This window comes from Simochromis diagramma, unplaced genomic scaffold (genome assembly GCF_900408965.1).
Source record: "Simochromis diagramma unplaced genomic scaffold, fSimDia1.1 OVJJ01000449.1, whole genome shotgun sequence".
NCBI lineage: Eukaryota > Metazoa > Chordata > Actinopteri > Cichliformes > Cichlidae > Simochromis > Simochromis diagramma.
This window is the reverse complement of record NW_024387274.1, coordinates 1602770-1622247: the sequence shown is the minus strand read 5'-3', so window position 1 is coordinate 1622247 and position 19478 is coordinate 1602770. Positions and strand designations below refer to the sequence as shown.

Genomic DNA, 19478 nt, shown 5'->3' with positions numbered 1-19478 from the left:
TCTCCTGCACTCCATATTATCCATTGTTGATCTGTTGCTGCCACGAACGTCGCACACTTGTATGTCATTGTCATGAGACACTCTCACAAACAAAATCACCGTTTAGTAACGCGGCAACGAGGCATGTTTATGGGAAAGTAAATAATCTAACTACTTTTTTCAATAGTAATCCCTTACTTTACTCATTACTTGCAAAAAGTAATCGGATCACGCGTTACTGCCCAGTTTGCAATAAGAAATATTTCTGTTCTATCCTCCAATGTACACATACACAAAAAACTCAGCAAGGCTTTAGCTGTCAGTTGAGAAAGCATCACGCCAAAAACATCAGTTTAGACTTGAGAAACAGAAGTTTTGATTCTTAGAGAGCACAGTGGAGTAAGAAGTATCATCAGAATAAGACTGGTAGAGGTAAGAAGCAAAAGATTTTAAGCGCTGCCTCCATAAGACTAAAGTGAACTTTACTGATGAGGCCCAAAGTCATGATTTCATCCTGTTGAATGTTTGTGAACTGAAGACCGAGGTCCGTGCCGAAGACGATCAAATCTGGACAAGATTCGTCAAAGAAGAATGAGCTGGGATTGCTCTGCAGGATGTTATCCAGCAAAAAACGATACGCAATTAACTGTTATCATCAAGGGGGAAATTTTTACATTTGTCATGTTAATCCACAAATTTTATTAATATTTTAAGTAGACATTTTAGAAACATGTTATAAAACTTCATGGAATTTGTTTTTACAGTGCAGTGTGTTCACTGCGGCTCTGTCAGATTTTCAAGGGTACTCTGTGTGTGTGTGACATGTCAGTGATGTACTTTCAGGTGTCCAGAGAGTGTTCGTCCAGACACTGTCAGGCCCTGTTTGCTGCCATGCAAGAGAGACTGTATTGTCACCCCATACAGTGATTGGAGCCCCTGTCCATCAACGTGTCAGACAGGTAGACTCAATGCACACATTAATGCTTCTAACAATGTTAGAAAGGCCACAAACAGCTAGAATGTGCGTGTGTAAAGCAGGCACCCCAATAATAAAGCACAGAAAATATGCAAATCATTATTTTAGCTGTAGCAGATAAATAATAGCAGCAGCCTCTTCACTGAAAAGGAATATCAGATATCCCAGTTCTCTTGTGAATGTTGTGACATGTTTAATAAATGCCATGGAAATGCAGTGTTTCCAACAAAGGTTCCCAGGCTAGTGGAGATGGCAAGCAATGTGGGAGAAGACGTTTGACGGTCCAGTTATTGTTGTTTTTGTTCTTTTTAAGCTAAGGTATGATGAAAAAGGATTGTATAGCTATAGTGAGGGCTATTTCAGTGGAGGCTGACACTTCTGATGTAGCAGCTGCTTGAATTCAATTCAGTTCAGTTTTATTTATAAAGCATCAAATCACAACATCAGTCCCCTCAAGGTGCTTTATATTGAAGAATCTTTACCTTATATTGCAAGGTAAAGATTCTACAATATAAAGGAACATGTTTCCATGTAAATATGGAAAACCAGAAGCCAAACAAATGAGTCACTCTATTTCATTCAATCTGCACACAATTACAATTTCATCTCTCTTATACAAGCTTTAATAGAGTGAATGTTCCAGAGACATCTTTGTTGTTTGTTACATTCTCAGATCCTTCGGTCACGTTGAAGTGTGCATTAGGCTTATAAGATGCTTACTTTTAGAAGTAATAGTCCAGCTGCAATGCATCCCAAAACCATTTTCATCCTTAATAAATTATCCAAACTCAATCACTGGAAGCTTTAACCTGATATAGTAACCCTGATAGAAGTGGACTTCCTGTAAAGTCAATTATCTCTAACTGTCAGGTTGTATTGGATACCATAGAGAAGATAATGGAGATGACATTTGAGATTTCACTCAATTATATTAGCCTCTCCTTGAAATGCTGTCTTCTTGTACAGGGTGAGGAATTACATAAGTATGCTAGCTAGGCTAATAATAAATATTCTCAGAGGACACCAAATACATCCTATCTTTAAAAAACAGCTTTAAAGATTCAGGGCATATTGGTAACTTCAGTTTAAAGGATCAGTGTGTTCTCTTGTGGCTTCCCCTAGGCGGTAACACTAAAAAGAAGCAATACAGGAAACGGCTCATCATCCAGTTGCCAGCTAACGGAGGACAGGACTGCCCTGAGGTACTGACCCAGGAAAGAGATTGTGAGACTCCCTCTGTCTGTGAGGGATACAGGTATGGGTCCTGTTCAATAAATACGCATTCATGCATGAATTTAAATGCTATTAATATAGTTTAAATCATTGTACACCGCTCAGACACAAAAATATAAGGAATACTTTTTAGATCAGAGAATATCATCAAGTCAGTTAAACATCTGGGATGTTGATTTGGTAACTGCATTAAAGGGGCAACAATGAGAAACCCCCAAACAGGAATGGTTTTACACGTGGAGGACATTTTTTCCATCCTCATCATTTCTGTGTTTTTTCACTCAGTGTCAGAAGAGAACCACTTTTGTATCAGTATTAATGTTATGTTGAAATGTGTGTGAAAAAGCCATTCTTAACATGAACAACCGAAATGAACATGGCTCAGGAAAAGGCAGACGACTACTGTGTCTGGTTGGGGGTGAGCGGAGGGAGACGAGACAAAGGACTCATTGTGAAAATCCAGACTACATATTACAAATATTTATTAATTAAAGAAAAGGGTTCGCAAAGAAGAAATGCTCAGTGCATCTTGAGCTGGTTCTACAGTAAGCTGAAGGCTCTGCCTCCTGTTTTGCTTTTAAATATCCCAGGAACCACAAGCGAGCCTGTGGGCTGCGAGAAAAGTGCTCTATTGGGGTGATATGGTACTACGAGTTCATAAAGATAGGATGGGGCCTGATTATTTGAGACCTTTAGTCCCCGTCAGCACACTCGCTGCATCATTTTGGATCAACTGAAGGCTTTCCAGGGAGTTTTTAGGAAATCCTGATAATAATAATAAAACAATAAATGCATGAACTATTTTTTCAGTATAACTCTGAGAAAAGATGATTCTAATTTTACAGATACTCTGCAACGACGAGTGCAATATCTCCAAAATTAGAATCTAAAATTAGAAACAGTCCAGCATAAGATAAGCATTTTTATTGCCAGTGTTGCAGAAGCAATGAATAATAGTGTAGCAGCATAAAGCCAAAATATTATTTACATTATATAAATATAATGTCAGAATTGACTCCAGCATCCCTTACAGTGCTGCAGAAGGTCAAGGTAATGCCAGCAAGTGTATGTCATTTTTATGATCCAGTGCAAAAACCTAGAGGCCATCCAGGTCTTTATATCTTTAAGACATTCCTACAGTTTAACTATATTATGAACACAGGGATAACACACACATATTAATTAAAAGGTGATTATCGTCTGCAAAGCAATGAAAATATATGCTGTGCCTTTGAATGATATTGCACAATGCACATAGATTAATCATATTAATCTGATAACATGTATTATCTGATAATACAATATATTTAAAACCAGTCTAATAAAGTTTGTTAATCCTAACTTCATGTTTATAATAAACAAGCTCCTTCACAAGTTTAAAAAAAAAAAGTGGGGGGACTTTTTTCACTCAGTACCTGCTAAAAGCTAATATGCAGTGCTGAATATGATGTTTTCTTGTGATGGCCAAATATGAACAAAGTAGACCAGTTCAATTTTCATTCAAGACTCCTCTTATAATATGTTTTTGGACAGATGGAAAACTCATAAGTGGCGAAGATGTCAATTGGTTCCATGGTCTGTTCGGGAGGGCAGTCCTGGGAATCAGGAGCTCTGTGGGCTAGGTCTGCAGGTTCGAGGTGAGGACAATCTCACACACACACACACACACACACACACACACACACACACACACACACACACACACACACACACACACACAGAGTAACGCGGTAAGGGACCAGAGCGCCTGACTGCAGCTTCACAGATAATGAGCTAATCAGAAGTGTTTCGACTATGGAGCCTGAGTGTGTGAATAAAACACAGGAAAAAGAAATAGAGCTCAAAAAAAAATAAATATATATATATATATATATATATATATATATTATGGTATTGAGGAATGTATACAGATGTACAACAAAATAAATATATGCATATATATCACACACAAAAATAATGGGCTGACCAGGGCTTTGATGGCGGGAGTATAACCTGACCTAAGCAAGGTCAAAAAACATAAATTATCATTCAATATTAAATTGAAACAGCGTTCTACTTTCATGATAAATAAAATAAATTCCATAAATAACAAAGTCAAATCATTAATTAACCAATAACCAAACAAATTACAACATCTAATTCTTATAATGATATTCATTCAAAATAATATAGAAAAACATTCACATGGGTCACATCAAAGTAAAGTAAATTAGCAATAAAGCTAATAAACATTATCCAAGGTTAATTAAATATTTACAAAACAGATTTAATTCTAGGTGTTGCGCAACAAGTTTCAATATTCTAAAAGAAATTTGAGGCAATTCAAAACTCCCATAGGCCATTTTGGCATTTAATCAGAGTAACAAAAGACATCCAAAACGAACAAAACTGAAATCAAATCACTCAACTCTTTAACATTTGGCCATAGTGACAAAAAAAAAAAAACAACAATATTCAATAAATGTAACCAGTAACTGCAGTTAATTGTCACCAGACTAGCGTTAGCTTACCGGCATTTTAAATGCGCGACCGCGTTCCTCCGCCACTGCCTCGTTTGAGCTTTGGACAAAATGCATTCTGGGATATTGCATTTCGTCATTTCGAGCTGATTGGAGACCAAAACAGCTAATCAGATTTTTTTTGCATCCAAGTCTGTGATTGGCTGGTTTTGTGGCACAAATATAACGGTGTAGAGAAAGAGTTGAACGCGCACAGGCAGAAATGTTGAGAGCGCGAGCAACACATTGCAAGCGAGTGCAAATGCAAAAACCGAGCAAGAGGAGCTGCTATTGTGTGTGTGTGGATAATAGCAAACACCGAAATACATTTTTTGCAATTTTGTTCACTTAAATTTAGCTTTTCTTCACTCAAAATACATTTCTTCTCAAAATGCAACACTTGCACCTGCAATATTTTTTTTATGTGCGCTCAGAATAGTGGCACAAAAATAACACCATAGTAAATGAACTGATTCTTATATAGCGCTTTTCTACTCTCCTGGAGCACTCAAAGCACTTTATACAAGACTCCGCATTCACCCATGCACTGTTTTCTATGCCTTTCAGTGCTTTCTAATTAATTAACTAACATTCATACTTGATGGATGCATCGGAGAGCGAGTGGGGGTTAGTATCTTGCCCAAGGAATTTTGACATGCAGAGTGGGGGAGCCAGGGATCAAACCACCAACCTTCCAATCAGTAGATGGCCTGCTTTACCTCCTGAGCTACAGCCACCTCAAGTCTGGGTCACTCTGTCATCTCAACCCCCCCCCCCCCACATATATAATTAGCTTCACATATCAAATACTTTTCAAGATACTTGTTTTTCGTTTGCAATTTGGTCCAGGCCTAAAGTCTGAGGCAATGTTTTAACATTTAACATTTTCATTGGCTTTTTTGTTTCTTTAAACAATCAAAGTGAATCACGATGTGTAATTTGAGACAGATCAAAAAAGATCAAAAATCATCACTAAATTGAAATTGAATTTTATATTTTGAAAATGAATTGATTTGCTTTGAAGCTGCATTTTATCCTTTAAAAATTCAGCTCTCGAATAATTTCAGTTTCACTTCTCACCATTCAGTTTCAGTTCTACAATTCAATTTCAGTTCCAAAATTCAGTTTTTTGGAACTTACATCCGGTTCCGGTTCAAGCGCAGATTAATAGAACTACGTTTTACTATAGTAAATAAATTCAATTTCAATTTAGTGATGATCATTTTCAAACCATAAATTCAATTTCAAATTAGACTAATTCAAATTCACTTCAGTAACCCTACAAACGTCACTGCTGTTTAGTTTTCTGTCTTCATTTATGTTGGAAGTGATAGCAGAGCTGTACGTTTGAATTATTTCAGAAATCTCTCAGTCAAACATGCTAAATCATGTTTAAGTGGAAGCTAGCGAGCTAAAGTCCTGCTAACTTCTAATTCCATTAAATGTCATAAATTCAGTTTTCATGGATGCCTGGATGTTAAACTTAATTGTTACACCTGGTAAAGCAGCAATGCTGATCATTTTATTAAAGATGAAAGAATTTAGACAGTTTTTAACTCTCAGTGATGCCGCAGTGTTCGTTTGACTTTGGGACCTGAAAAGACGGAGTTTAGGACCCAGATTACTCCGCGAGGCTCCTGATCACTGTAGCCATTATGCTCTGAAAATCCATCAAGTGGTGCGGCTTCTTAGCTTACCAAAGTCGTATTAAAACATTTTTTGACAGATTTTTAAGTGCTGTGTACCATATAAAATCGGTTTGAGATCAGTAAGCACAACCAGAATTCATACATAAGGCGCACTGTTGATTTTTGAGGAAATTAAAGGATTTTAAGTGCACCTTAGAGTGTGGAAAGTACAGTAGTTAGTAATTATCATTTTATAGTAGTGTGTATTCAAATATGGGAATTTTTAAGAGAGCTTGAACTTTTTTTTTGTATTTTAGCCAATACTTAGAATCTTTTCTAAATTCCTTTTGATGAAAACAGAAGTGATGAAAGACAAGTAATAATTTCAGGCTTTTATCTGTAATAGTCTTTGGGCCATTCATGTTCCAATATTGTCTCCGATTTCAAATTGCCGAAAATGAGTGGATGGACCATTTTTCTAAAAACATATATCTTGAAAAGTATTTGATATATGAAGCAAAAATTTCTCAGCAATAATTATTTGGGTCTCAGAAATAAACAATATGTTCATATTTAACATAATAATTTCATTTTTTCACCATGTGGAGATTCCAGAATTTTATTCTGTTTGGACACTTTACCAGTGTTTGTGATTTTCTGCTACAACTTGTCATATTTACTTGATCCAAGTTGAGTGAAAAATGGCATTATCTTAATTTTTGTGACTATGAATTTTATGTTCAAAAAATATTCTACATGCTTTATTTGGCAGTATTGTTAAATTCAACTATATACCATTAAAAAAGTGTCACTCGTGTGTGTGTGAAGTGTTTTATTAGGGTGCGCTCAACATTCACTTTGCACAAGGGCTTTAATTAATTTTTCAGATTTTAATCATTAGGCATGTTTTAATATATCTGTCCAAAGAAAACTTTCAGGCTGTTATCTTTAATAGATGTTATGATATTCACGTTCAAACATTGCCTCAGATTTCAATGTGTGAAAAAATGGTCAAAGTAGGTCGGTGGGCAGTTTCACAAAACATTATGTGCTGGACAGTATTTGATATATGAAGCCAAAATCTTGCAGCAATCATTCTGTGTCCAGACTTTGCGCCATAACATTTTTTTGCAAATTGGAAATGGTCACGCAGAAGGCCCGTGCTGATTTGAGACCCCTCTGTAACTTGTTATAATGGATGATGGTCAAAAGGTTCTAACACGTGAATGATGCAGTGAATGACGTTCAGGTTAGTTGATGTTTTCACTCAGGAGTGGGCCTCCTTTCAGCCCATCACAGCAGCTGCACCATCATTTGCAAAGTCAGCAAACCTTGCTCATATTTTTTTTCAGAGACAGTCTTCATAACTGCATGTTGTGGCAGACAGCAGAGCTGTTCCATGACTGCAATTTAACAAGCTGAAAGAAGAAGCTGCAGAACTCACTTTTGTAGGGAATTCTGTGGTCAGTGATCAGGCAAGTGTTTGACACACAGTAGGAATAGTTATAGTATTTATTATCCTAATGCTCTGAATCCAGTTCTTTCTCAATCATTTAGTTGATTGTAGTTTTTCAGAAACAATGGTCATTAGTGGCTTACTGGAATATTGAAATAAAAATCGGATCTGGTGTCAGTGGCAGTGTCATCTGTCACTGGTGACGAGTTCTAACTATGAAAGTCAGTTTCCGATTTTAATTTTGTTGTAGACTGTTTTAAGATGCAAATCTTTTAAATCCCCACTGGAGACAAAAATAATAATTTAGTGGGGGAGGAGTGGATGGGCATGTAGACACTGATAAATGGAATCACAAAATAACATGTCATGGTCAGGGAAATGTTAAACATATAAGCAAATGTTTAGCAATAATTAATCACTTCACTGGATTAATAATTAAATGTGTGAGCTCTCCTCTCTTGTCACTGGTGGCAGGCACTAAAAAAGGAAAAAAGAGTTCATCCACCTGATTACCTCCACCTAAGCCTCAGCCTCCTTGGCACTGCCCCTCAGACACCACACCCCTGCCACAAGGCCATTGCCAGTTTCCGGTTATCTTCACCTTGATCCCTGGGAGGTACCTGTAATGGTATACTCTGGCTCTCTTCCACAGCGTGTCTTTTGTCCTGTCTCCCCAACCAGTTATGGTAGATGGCCCCGCCCCTCCCTGAGCCTGGTTCTGCTGGAGGTTTCTTCCTGTTAAAAGGGAGTTTTTCCTTCCCACTGTTGCCAAAGTATTTGCTCATAGTGGGTCATATGATTGTTGGGTTTTTCTCTGTATGTATTACTTTTATTGTAGGACTGTGCCTTGATGCAAATGATGTTGTGATTTGAGGCTGTATAAATAAAACTGAACTGAATTTAATCAAATTGATTAGTACAATACTACCCTTTTACTGTGCACCCTTTCACTTACATGAGGCATAACCATGTTGTGGATATTAAACAGAAGTAAACAGAGATAACCTTAAATAGTGACAATTTGAAAAAAGTTCTGCTATCAAATCATGCCCATCTATATTTTTCTGTGACAGCTGGAAAGATAGTATATTGAGGTAGGTTTAAAAAGATTTTAGTTTGAATAAAACGATATTATTTCATAAAATCCTGAATCGATTTTTAAATATAAATGTATTTTGCCAGAAATGCCAGAATCTCAGGTTAAAGCTCACAAAACTATTTCCGCAACCACCAAACAGCTGAAACAGCAAATGATTAAAGAGCAGGTAAACGGATTCTGCACAAAGATGTAAACACAAAGTGTGGATCGTTCTCCCGACGGCACGTACACAGAAATGCCATCAAGTGCTGAAAGCAGACGTCTCATAGATTCTGAAGCTGCAGGTTTCATCACTCTGACCAAAATTCACTGAACCAGCAGCAAACGAAGATCCAAACTACGCTTCACGTTTGAGAAACATTGTCATGAATTACCTCTGACTTTGGCTTCTACTTCCTGCACAGCTCTCTCTCTGTGTACTCAGCGACCAGTTTACCATCAAAATCTCTGTTTTCTGCATTATTCGCTTGCTTCTTACACACCGGTCTACCGTTTTGTACAGCACCGTCGCCCGCAGTTTCTTGGTTGTTGTGGGGTTTTTTTTCAAAAATGACCTTGGACAAGAAAAGCCTCATTTCTGCTGTTCAGTACTGAAAAAAACTTTACAAATGATGCTAAATTGCAAAATGCTTAGCTGTGTCTCTAATCAGACCTCTATAACTTTGCTCTGCTTCACTTCAGCAGCATCAGGTAATGTTCATATGTTGATATTGTTCATGGTTTTCTTCCCTTTTTCTATCTACTGAAGATTATCTGCTATAAAACGCCAGGCTAGGAAAGTCTTCTTCATGTTGTTCTGAGTTTTATTCTCACTTACTTTGACACAAAGGCCTCTGATGTGATGCTCACACCTCTGATGAAGTCTCACAAGTGTCAGCGTTGTTTTTACACATAGATATAAAAACATGGACATTTACTGATAAATGATCAGAATTATAATATTTCTGACTGACTGAGTCAAAATTGAACTGAATCTAATCAGTTACAGAAATCGAAATTGATACCCAACCCTGATAGTACATATAGTACTCTAAATCTGATAATCAAATCCATTAGTGATTAGTTCACATTATCGGTTATACAAATGGTGTGCTATTACAAAAACAAAAGTCCATTTTTGCAGAACTCCATTCCTTTTTTTCCCCTTCTTTAGCTGTTTCATGCCGAAAGCAGGATGGTGGACAAGCAGACATTGAAGCTTGTCTTAAGTTTGCTAGCTCCATGCCATCTCTCACCCAACCCTGTCAGGTGCCCTGCCAGGAAGACTGTCAACTCAGCAGCTGGTCCAAGTTTTCTTCCTGTACAGCAGATTGTGTGGGTGTCAGAACCCGCAAAAGAATGCTAGTAGGTGAGTGGCCGACTTCCAGAAACTTTAGTGTTAGTTCAGCAGATGTAAAAACTTTTCTGTGTGTGAAGGTCACCACACTAGTGGAAATTTTTCACTAGTGGAAAATTCTTATAGATGATAACCGTTAATCTTTTGCTGTTTCTGCAGGGAGAAGTAGAAAGCATGACCAGTGTAAAAACAACCAGCTGTATCCCCTAAGTGAGACCCAGTACTGCCCATGTAATAAATACAATGCCCAGCCTGTAGGCAACTGGTCGGACTGTATCCTATCCGAGGGTGGTCGCATGGAGGGTCAGCTTGGCATGAAGATACAAGGTGACATCAAAGAGTGTGGCCAAGGGTACCGCTACCAAGCCATGGTGTGCTATGACCAAGACAACAGGATAGTGGAGACTTCTCGATGCAACAGCCACGGTGAGTTTGACTGAATAACTAAATCTGACCCCAAGGCGTCACATTAACACCGTTCCCCGCAGAGCAGGGGTCTCAAACTTAAATGAGCCGTTGGCCACTGCTAACACTGTCATCTCTTTGGAGTGCCACTTTAGTGTTCAAGTAGTACAAAAAACTAACCAAACAAACAAGAAAACACCCACAAATATTTCTGAAAGTGTAGATTTTTTTTTATTTCAAATATTATATAACAAGACAAAACTGCAAATGTGAACACAGTTTTTTTTCCTCCCTCTTAACAAACTGAAGCCTTTCATTGAACTACCAAATAAACACATTGGCCAGACACGTAACAGCACTTCTGCTATCATTTTATTGGTATTTAACAAAATAAAATGACAACTGAATGCTACTATCCACCTGTGCCTTAGAAATATGTGCAAAACATCACTGAATTGAAATGGATTTCACAGCTCTGGGGAAGAAGCTGTGTCTCAGTCTGGTATGTTCATATAACGCTTTCCAGAAGGAAGCAGTATAAACAGTCCATTGCCAGTGTCAGTGGGGTCTGCAGCAATATGTCTGTCCCTTTCTTGGATCTGTCCAGCATACACTGAGTCCAGATGTGGAAGTGGACTTCCCACAATCCCTTGTGCTGTTTTCACCTCTGCTGCCGTCTCTACTTGACAGGGTTACAGCTAAATGTTAGCTGCAAGATATATATATTTGCATCTGCTGATTATTCTAAAGACAATGTGATTAAGTGTTCAATCAGTGAAACTGTGTAAATTGTCTTGGTTGTCATATAGACAGCCTATGTTACTGATTTGCATGCTTATGTGACCTCTGTGTAGTGTCTTCTCTGGTCTGCATTCACAACAAAAAGGCAATGGTTAGAATGCTTTCATTTATTGTCGTGGGCAGTCAGCGTAAAGACCTCGCAGGAATCCTCCATTATTCTGAGGATTACATTTACACTTGCAGTGTGATCATATAGTGGTAAAATTATATAAAAGAAATAGAAGAACCTCAACACAATTAATCTGCATCTTAAATTTCCCAAATGAAAGGAATACAGAAATATATTTCAGAGCTGTACATAAAACAATGAGTATTCTCTAAACAGTGTGGCACAGTCACATTCCTGCATTCACAACAAAAAGGCAACAAGTTAGGATGCTTTCATTTATTGTCGTGGGCAGTCAGCGTAAAGAGCTAACTATGCTCCCGTGTTTTTTTCTCTCTCTTCCCAATAAAGAAATCTCACATAAATGTGCATCAATTCAACACAAGGACTGGAGAAATTACCCACAACAAATGATGTTTAAACAACAAAAATAATCGGGTCAGATTGTATTACTGTTACAACCTGCGATATGATTTTTCTTCCCCACGACATTTGCGCATTCCTTACCTTGCAGGAATCCTCCATTATTCTGAGGATTACCCAGAATCCCTTGCCCTTTGTGAATGTTGCAGGGTGACCTTTACAACAGTAAGTGGTGCCAATGTCCCATTTAGCGGGATTTAACTTCAACTCTATTTAACTATGTTACACTTACCTCACACAGTACTCTGCAATGAGAGTACTAACCGGTACCAGAAAGAGAAAGAAAGACTATATGTCTCCCATATTGGCTCCTATTCAGCGGCTTTCTTTAAATCCAGAGTAAATTTTAAAATGCTTCTCTCCAAATAGAAGGTCTTGAATTATCAGGTCAAGACCTCAAAGTGGCATATCACCCTAATAGAGCACTTAGTTTGAAATGGAGAGACCATACCTTATTGGAAAAGATAGAGAAAAGTAACCATCACAACACAACTTCACTACAACCTCGAAAGTACCTTGTTCTGACTTTATTAGATAGTGAAGTGAAGCAGGCGGCCAAAGCCATACGGCAAATGGCCCCCTGCTCATCCCGGTGAGCTAAGCCACCGCTATGAAAATACTATGTTTAACCTAAGTTTTTGCACACACATTTAAACACGTGCATAGAGAAGCTGTTGATTTACCAATCAATCTACGTTTCTTCCTCACTCATGGTCACAAAAGAATAGGCTTTAAATACAAGTGACGGATTAGTTTCCTTGAAAAACAAAATCAAGTTAAGGCGATTCGGTCATCAGACCAGGATGACTCCTGGATCACTTCCAGTTGAGGTGTTTCAGACATGTCTTACCAGGAGGAGTCCCTGCTCATTAGTCCATCAGATGGATGGACCATTTTTCACAAACATATATCTTGAAAATGATTGGATATGTGAAACAAAAATTTTACAGCAATTTAATATGTCCAAACTTTGGACCATAAGATTTTTGTGCAAACCAGAGATGGTCGAGCAGAAGGCCCACAATAATTTGAGACTGAATGACCTGTATGTCAAATAATAAAAACAGACCATTAAAATCTACTTTGCCTTCCCAAAACTGTGTACAGCCAAGATGCTGTCAAATATCTTGCTCTACTTTTTTGTTATGTGACTGGTTACAGGGTATATCGAGGAAGCCTGCATCATTCCTTGTCCATCTGACTGCAAACTAAGTGAGTGGTCCAACTGGTCTCGCTGTAGCAAATCATGTGGCAGTGGGGTCAAAGTTCGCTCTAAATGGCTCCGAGAAAAACCATACAATGGTGGCAGACCTTGCCCTAAATTGGACCATGTCAACCAGGTGAGAGAGGGCTCACTTAAAGTGTTATATTCTAGCTTTATACCTATTTTTTTGGATAATAACTTAAACAATGCTGTTTTCTGTTGTTTCCTTGTCTTCTTTTACAAATGGATTCCACTTACAGGCTCAAGTAAGTAGGCTGCTGCTTTTTGTAATTATTTCATAAAGTTAGTTTTGGTATTTAGTTTTATTATAATGTATGATTTTCAAACTTAAGCAAAATTGAGTGGAAGGATTTAAATTTCCTCTTTGACATCATGCAGCTGTGCCTGTAGAGTAACTGGTGTTTTTATGTGCATCAGGTCTATGAGGTGGTGCCTTGCCTCAGTGACTGTGGGCAGTATGTGTGGGTGGCAGAGCCTTGGAGTGTGTGGAAAGTCAGCAATGTGGACCTGAATGACAACTGTGGTGAAGGTGTTCAAACCCGAAACGTCAAGTAAGATGAACAGAATCATGTGTCAGTGTCTCTGATCTTTAGGTAGAGCTTTAAACAGGTGATATTCTTCCTTTTGGAGGAAAAACAGAGCTGAGTGTTTGCTTGTGCTGAATTGCTAAAAAGTGATCAAAAAATTAAAATAGTAGTGCATGATGTTATAACCAATATATACACTATATTGCCAAAAGTATTCACTGACCCATCCAAATCATTGAAAAGAATAGAAATATCCTTTGTTGTCCCTCTTTGGGGAAATTCAGGTGTTCCATCAGCAAAGTGACAGGCAGATGGAGCATGCAGATTCACACAAAAGTAACAAAAGTAAAAAAAAAAAAAGAAAAAAAGAAAAGAAATAAGAGACTGTAAGGGCAAATTTACAACATCCAAAAAAAAGATTACCATACAGTTAGTAAAAAATAGCATACTCAAATTCAAAGAAATGTGAAAGTGAGTAAGATAATCCTTTTAAAAATATACAAAAAGTGCTATATATTTGTGCTTTAAAAAACCTGACAAACTGTTTACAGAAAATGGGAAACGTGTGCAAATAACAGCAGGGATGTGAACAACCCTTGTTGGGAACAATCACTGCTCCCAACAACCTATCCGGTCGTTAAGTGATGACGTGACGAATCCTACTTCCGGGCCTAAAGTAGTCTGCGTTTAATATGGCTTTTGTGTTGTTAACATGTTTAATGTTTTGTATCTTGTTTTATTTAATCTCAAAAAGCTCCTAAAACAGTCAGTGATCACTGTTGACCTCCCTCGGCTTTTATTACCGCTAATCATTTATTTAAGCTCAGTTTTTAAAACCTTAGGATGTAACTACAGCCCAGCCCATGCAGCAGTATATGAATGACTAACCTCGTATTGTGGATGGATTATCTCAGTTGTTCTCCTGGCTGAAGTTTGGTCCTTTTACAGCATCCTGCCATGCGATTACATTTGTTCCTGACCACCGACAACACTCACGTTAACTTTTATCGAGTGGAAAAAAAGTTAGCTTGTTTATATTATGCTAACATAGCTGTGTCGCTAACGGTCACGTAGCACATCATTATATACCAGCTAGCCAAACTTCAGTAACCCTACAAACGTCACTGCTGTTTAGTTTTCTGTCTTCATTTATGCTGGAAGTGATAACAGAGCTGTACGTTTTCATTTGTTTCCAAAACCCCGCAGTCAGGACATGCTATATTGTATTTAGATAGAAGCTAGCGAGCTAACTTCCTGCTAACTTCTAACTCCGTTAAATGTCATAAATTCAGTTTTCATGGATGCCTGGATGTTAAACTTAATTGTTACACCTGGTAGAGCAGAACGCTGATCATTTTATTAAAGATGAAAGACTTTAGACAGTTTTTCAACTCTCAGTAATGCCATAGTGATCGTTTGATATATGGACCTGCAGCGGAGTTTAGGCCCAGACACGGCTAGTGACGTCAGACTGAACGACCGGATTATGTTTGTTGGGAGCAGTGATGCTCATAAAGTTGTAAACATGGTAACATGAGACGGTGTTGTAACATTGTAAACATTGTACATGAAAGTTGTATTCGATCAGATTGTCTGATTATCTTAGCAGCAATGTGATGGCTGAGGGATAAAAGCTTTTCCTAAGTCTGTCTTTATGGATCTTAATCATCTGGCTAAAAGTAGACTTTGAAACAGGTCATGATCGGGGAGTGATGGGTGTTGAGGGATTTTCTTAATGTTCCTGAGACCACTCTCAGTGTGGGAGTTGTGCAGTTCTTTAAATGAGGGGAGTGGACAGCTCACTATCTGCTGGGCGACCCGTGTAACCCTGCAGTGGTTTCTCTTCTGTGCTACTGTGCAGCTGGAGAAGGATACCAGGACACTTTCTACTGTGCAGTGATAGTAGGACACAAACAGTTTCTCAGGGATGTTATTCTTTCTGAGAACCCTCAGAAAGTAGAGTCTCTTGTGGGCTTTCTTCACTACCTCAGCAGTGTGCTTTCCCTTGATCGGGTCTGGCCTGATCATTTCACACATAATGTGATGATGGAATTTAGAAAGCACAGATTTTAAATCCACATGATTAAAATCCCCAGTGGGGACTGGCCTTCGTGTCCATTATCAGTGTCTGACCTCACAAATGTGCTTCTTGAAGAGTAGTCAAAAATCCCCATCATATGGAAAGTCTTCCCAGAAGAGTTGAAGCTGTTATAGTTTAGAGGATGGGTCGACATCATGTTAAACCATTTTCATTAAAAAATATATTTTTGGCAATATAGAGTACATCTGGTTTAATATCCAGATATTTAGCTTTACAAAGACTACAAAGACCACATGTATTCATGTTTATTAACAGCTTTAGTTCAAGAAGACTGTAAAAATAGGCTCAAATATTCGAGTGTTGTTGAAGGAATCCTGTGAAACTAACTTTTGCTTCAACTTTTTGTGACCAGGTGCATGCTGAACACTATAGACGGGCCCTCTGAACAGGTGGAGGACTACTTGTGTGACCCAGAGGAAATGCCTTTGGGGGCCCGCAAGAGCCACCTGCCCTGCCCGGAAGACTGTGTGTTGTCAGACTGGGGAGCTTGGAGCCCATGTCCACTGGTAAGGATGGAATGAAGTTGCCAGTCTTTTTTTTTCTTTCTAAATCTTACATTGTCAAAGGAGCTTGCAAAGAAAAGCGTCTGGACTTCTTTAAGTTGCTTGAAGACGTTTCACCTCTCATCCGAGAAGCTTCTTCAGTTCTAAGGTCAAATGGAGGGGAGTCCCAGATTTAAACCTAGTGGGAGTTTCCCCCCACAGAGGGACAAAAGGACCCCCTGATGATCCTCTAATCGCCTGAGCCAAGGTGTGAAACTGGGTGTGGGTCCCAGTCAGCCAGAGTTTCAGGTGAGCTCATTGTGAAACCTGGCCCCACCTTATCATGCGAATTCCTGAGGTCAGATGGCCCAGGATGTGAGTGGGCGTTAAGGCGTCTGGGGAGGGAACTCAAAACTGGATTATAGAGGGCAGACAGTTGGTGTCGTAAACCACCGCCTCTGTTCAAAGATGGTCGCTCACAGTGGACATAGATGCTTCTTTCACTCCTCTTTCAAACCATCTGTCCTCTCTGTCCAAAATGTGAACATTGGCATCCTCGCAAGAGTGACCTTTGACCATTAGATGTAGATGGACTGCTGAGTCTTGTCCTGTGGAGGTGGCTCTTCTATGTCGTGCCACGCGCTTGTGCGCCATTGACCTTAGAACTGAAGAAGCTTCTCGGATGAGAGGTGAAACGTCTTCAAGCAACTTAAAGAAGTCCAGACGCTTTTCTTTCCAAGCTCCTTAGACTACGATGACCTGGATGACTGAGAACCTTCACAGCCATAAATCTTACATTGTTTCTGACATGTTGCCTTTATTATATAGTGGATAGTTGAAACCAGAGTTAAAGTAGTGGTTTTATCTAGTGAAGGTAATAGTAATAGAGGAACCCCGTCTGTGTCAACTAAACCCGCTCTTCGTGCTAAAAAGGCACTCTGTGAATAAGTACATATGTTTGTTGATGGGTGAATGTGTCTTGTGGTGTAAAGGCAGTTTAAGAAAGATAAGCATGCTGCATAAAGGGAATTCTAATTTCCCATATGTGTAAATAGATTGGACCCAGCAACTTCAGAGTTTTAAGACTTCTCAGCCAATCAGATTGTCTCGTATTTCTATATGGCTATTGTGTAATGAAGTTAAAAACCATTACACTGGATACAGTAGTGATATAGTTTAAAGCCTTCCCCTGCTTTGTAGCATCATTTTCAGATTCTCAGGGAGTTGTCTTAATCACCAGATGAAAGTCAGCGATTATTGACCCAAATTGTTTATAATCTAACAAGTTACTAGAATTAACTGATGAGACTGGTAATACAAATGTTCCCAAACTTTGCACAAAAATGAAAAAGTGATTTAAATGAAAAATAACTGGATTAACTCTCTTATTTCTAAGTCATCATAGGTGGTAATCTTAACCCTATATTTTGAACAAGGACAAAATTTCACTCATTATTACAGTCCAGAATGGGATATATAGTATGTAGCTCCAATTAATTTACCAATAGGAGATAAGATGAAAATCTGGCAGCCAATGGTGGGAAAAAGTAAAAGCATAGCACCAACATGAGGAGCTAAACAAGGTGGAAATTAAGATGCTTCTAAACTATGGAGTGCCAGGACTGCCATAATGCATTAATTAAATACACCATTAAATAATTAATTAAATGTGGCAATAATTAATTAAAATTGGAATTAATTAATTAAATAAATAGTTATGACACATGTAATTAATTAATTATTGACAAGTTTAATTAATTATTTATGTATTTCACATTTAAATTAATTATTGACACATTTAATTAATTAATTATTGACACATTTAATTAATTATTTATGTATTTCACATTTTAATTAATTATTGACACATTTAAATAATTATTGACACATTTAATTAATTATTTAATGATATATTTATTTATTTCATTTTGGCAGTCCTGGCGCCTGGCTCTCATCATGAAATAATTTTATCTGTCAGCCTCACCCATCAAACTCAGGGGGCGGGGTTAACGCTGATCGAGTCAAAACCATTGCTTTGGCCTGGTGGCCATTGTTTCTAGCACACAACAACCGGCATGTGGAAGCTAACAGAACTGAACATTGAAAAACCCTGTTTGTGTGTCACCAAATACAGTTTTAATATTTTTTTAGCCGAGAATGTAGTGGTTTAATCTTCATGTGTCTGGTCGGTTTGTCAAGATACAGCCTCTTTGCAAAAGTGCTTCGATGATTTCGGAGATGCCTGCCCAGTCTCACGGCAAAGCGTGGGATAGACCCGCTCGCCTCGCAAGCAATCCCACCGACAAAGCGCAGGCCCCGGTACACAGCTGTAGTAACCCCCGCTGACTTCTTTTACTGAGGTTATATTTATCGGGGTTTTATTTCCTGATGTTCGTATGTGTCCTACGTGTTTCAGTCGCCAATTCTGAATTATAATTACCATTAAAAACATGTTTAAGGAGGAGAGAGAGCAAATAAATCTGTTTAACATCTGATCTTTGGGTTTTTGTTCAGTAATCAGCGTGACCTGTGTATAAACGCATAAAAGAGATAACGTTGGTGTTTCTGTCATGTAGTAACTGCTGGCTTTAACTGTACAAAGGTTGTTCGACACTATGACACACATACAGACTTCATGATGTTCGGCTAATATTTTTATTGCGAATATTAATCATGAGGGTAAACGGCCCTGTACACCACGGAGCGAGGTCAGCATATCCACGATATCCTCAGCTCCATGAGTTAACACAGTTTCCCAGCTGACTATCTAACTGCCAACTATTCCAGAGACGAGAAAATATACAGCATAAAGAAAAGTGTAAGAGACTCAGCAGCAGATTAGAATAACAGTTATACATTTAATAAATCACCAAATGAATCCAAGAAACGAGCAAACCTGTTCCGACAATTTGAGTTTGTATTCCCTCAGCTGCAGACTCGCTGCTGTTTAAATGTTTGAAAAGGAAGATTAGATATAAAAAACGTCAAACATAGACTCAGTCTGCCTTCACATTTGATATGAGGCCAGCACGTATAGTGGCTGTGTCCTGTTTTAAGATCATACATGTAAAATTGTTGTCTGACCTCCGTCGATCCAGCCGCTCAGAGTCCGTGGTTACCATGGTTACTGCATAAGCAGCTATAATGTTAACAGCTGGCACTGAGGAAACCTACACCAGCATGGGTGTTTATGTTTTTCATTG

At 38.4% G+C, this 19478-nt stretch overlaps 1 protein-coding gene across 2 annotated transcripts in view; it reads left to right on the top strand.

Moving 5' to 3' along the window:
- The window catches only part of thsd7aa (thrombospondin, type I, domain containing 7Aa), a 178677-nt gene that overhangs the window by 127408 nt on the left and 31791 nt on the right, over positions 1-19478 (top strand). For both annotated transcript variants that reach the window (XR_005691678.1, XM_040002628.1), the window contains exons 9-17: positions 823-938; positions 2078-2210; positions 3722-3825; positions 10023-10217; positions 10365-10631; positions 13102-13280; positions 13405-13410; positions 13583-13716; positions 16146-16299. Coding sequence is in view for 1 of the 2 variants with exons in the window: in XM_040002628.1 (XP_039858562.1) it covers positions 823-938; positions 2078-2210; positions 3722-3825; positions 10023-10217; positions 10365-10631; positions 13102-13280; positions 13405-13410; positions 13583-13716; positions 16146-16299 (1288 nt within the window). In the remaining variant the exon portion in view is untranslated. The remainder of the gene's footprint in view (positions 1-822; positions 939-2077; positions 2211-3721; positions 3826-10022; positions 10218-10364; positions 10632-13101; positions 13281-13404; positions 13411-13582; positions 13717-16145; positions 16300-19478) is intronic.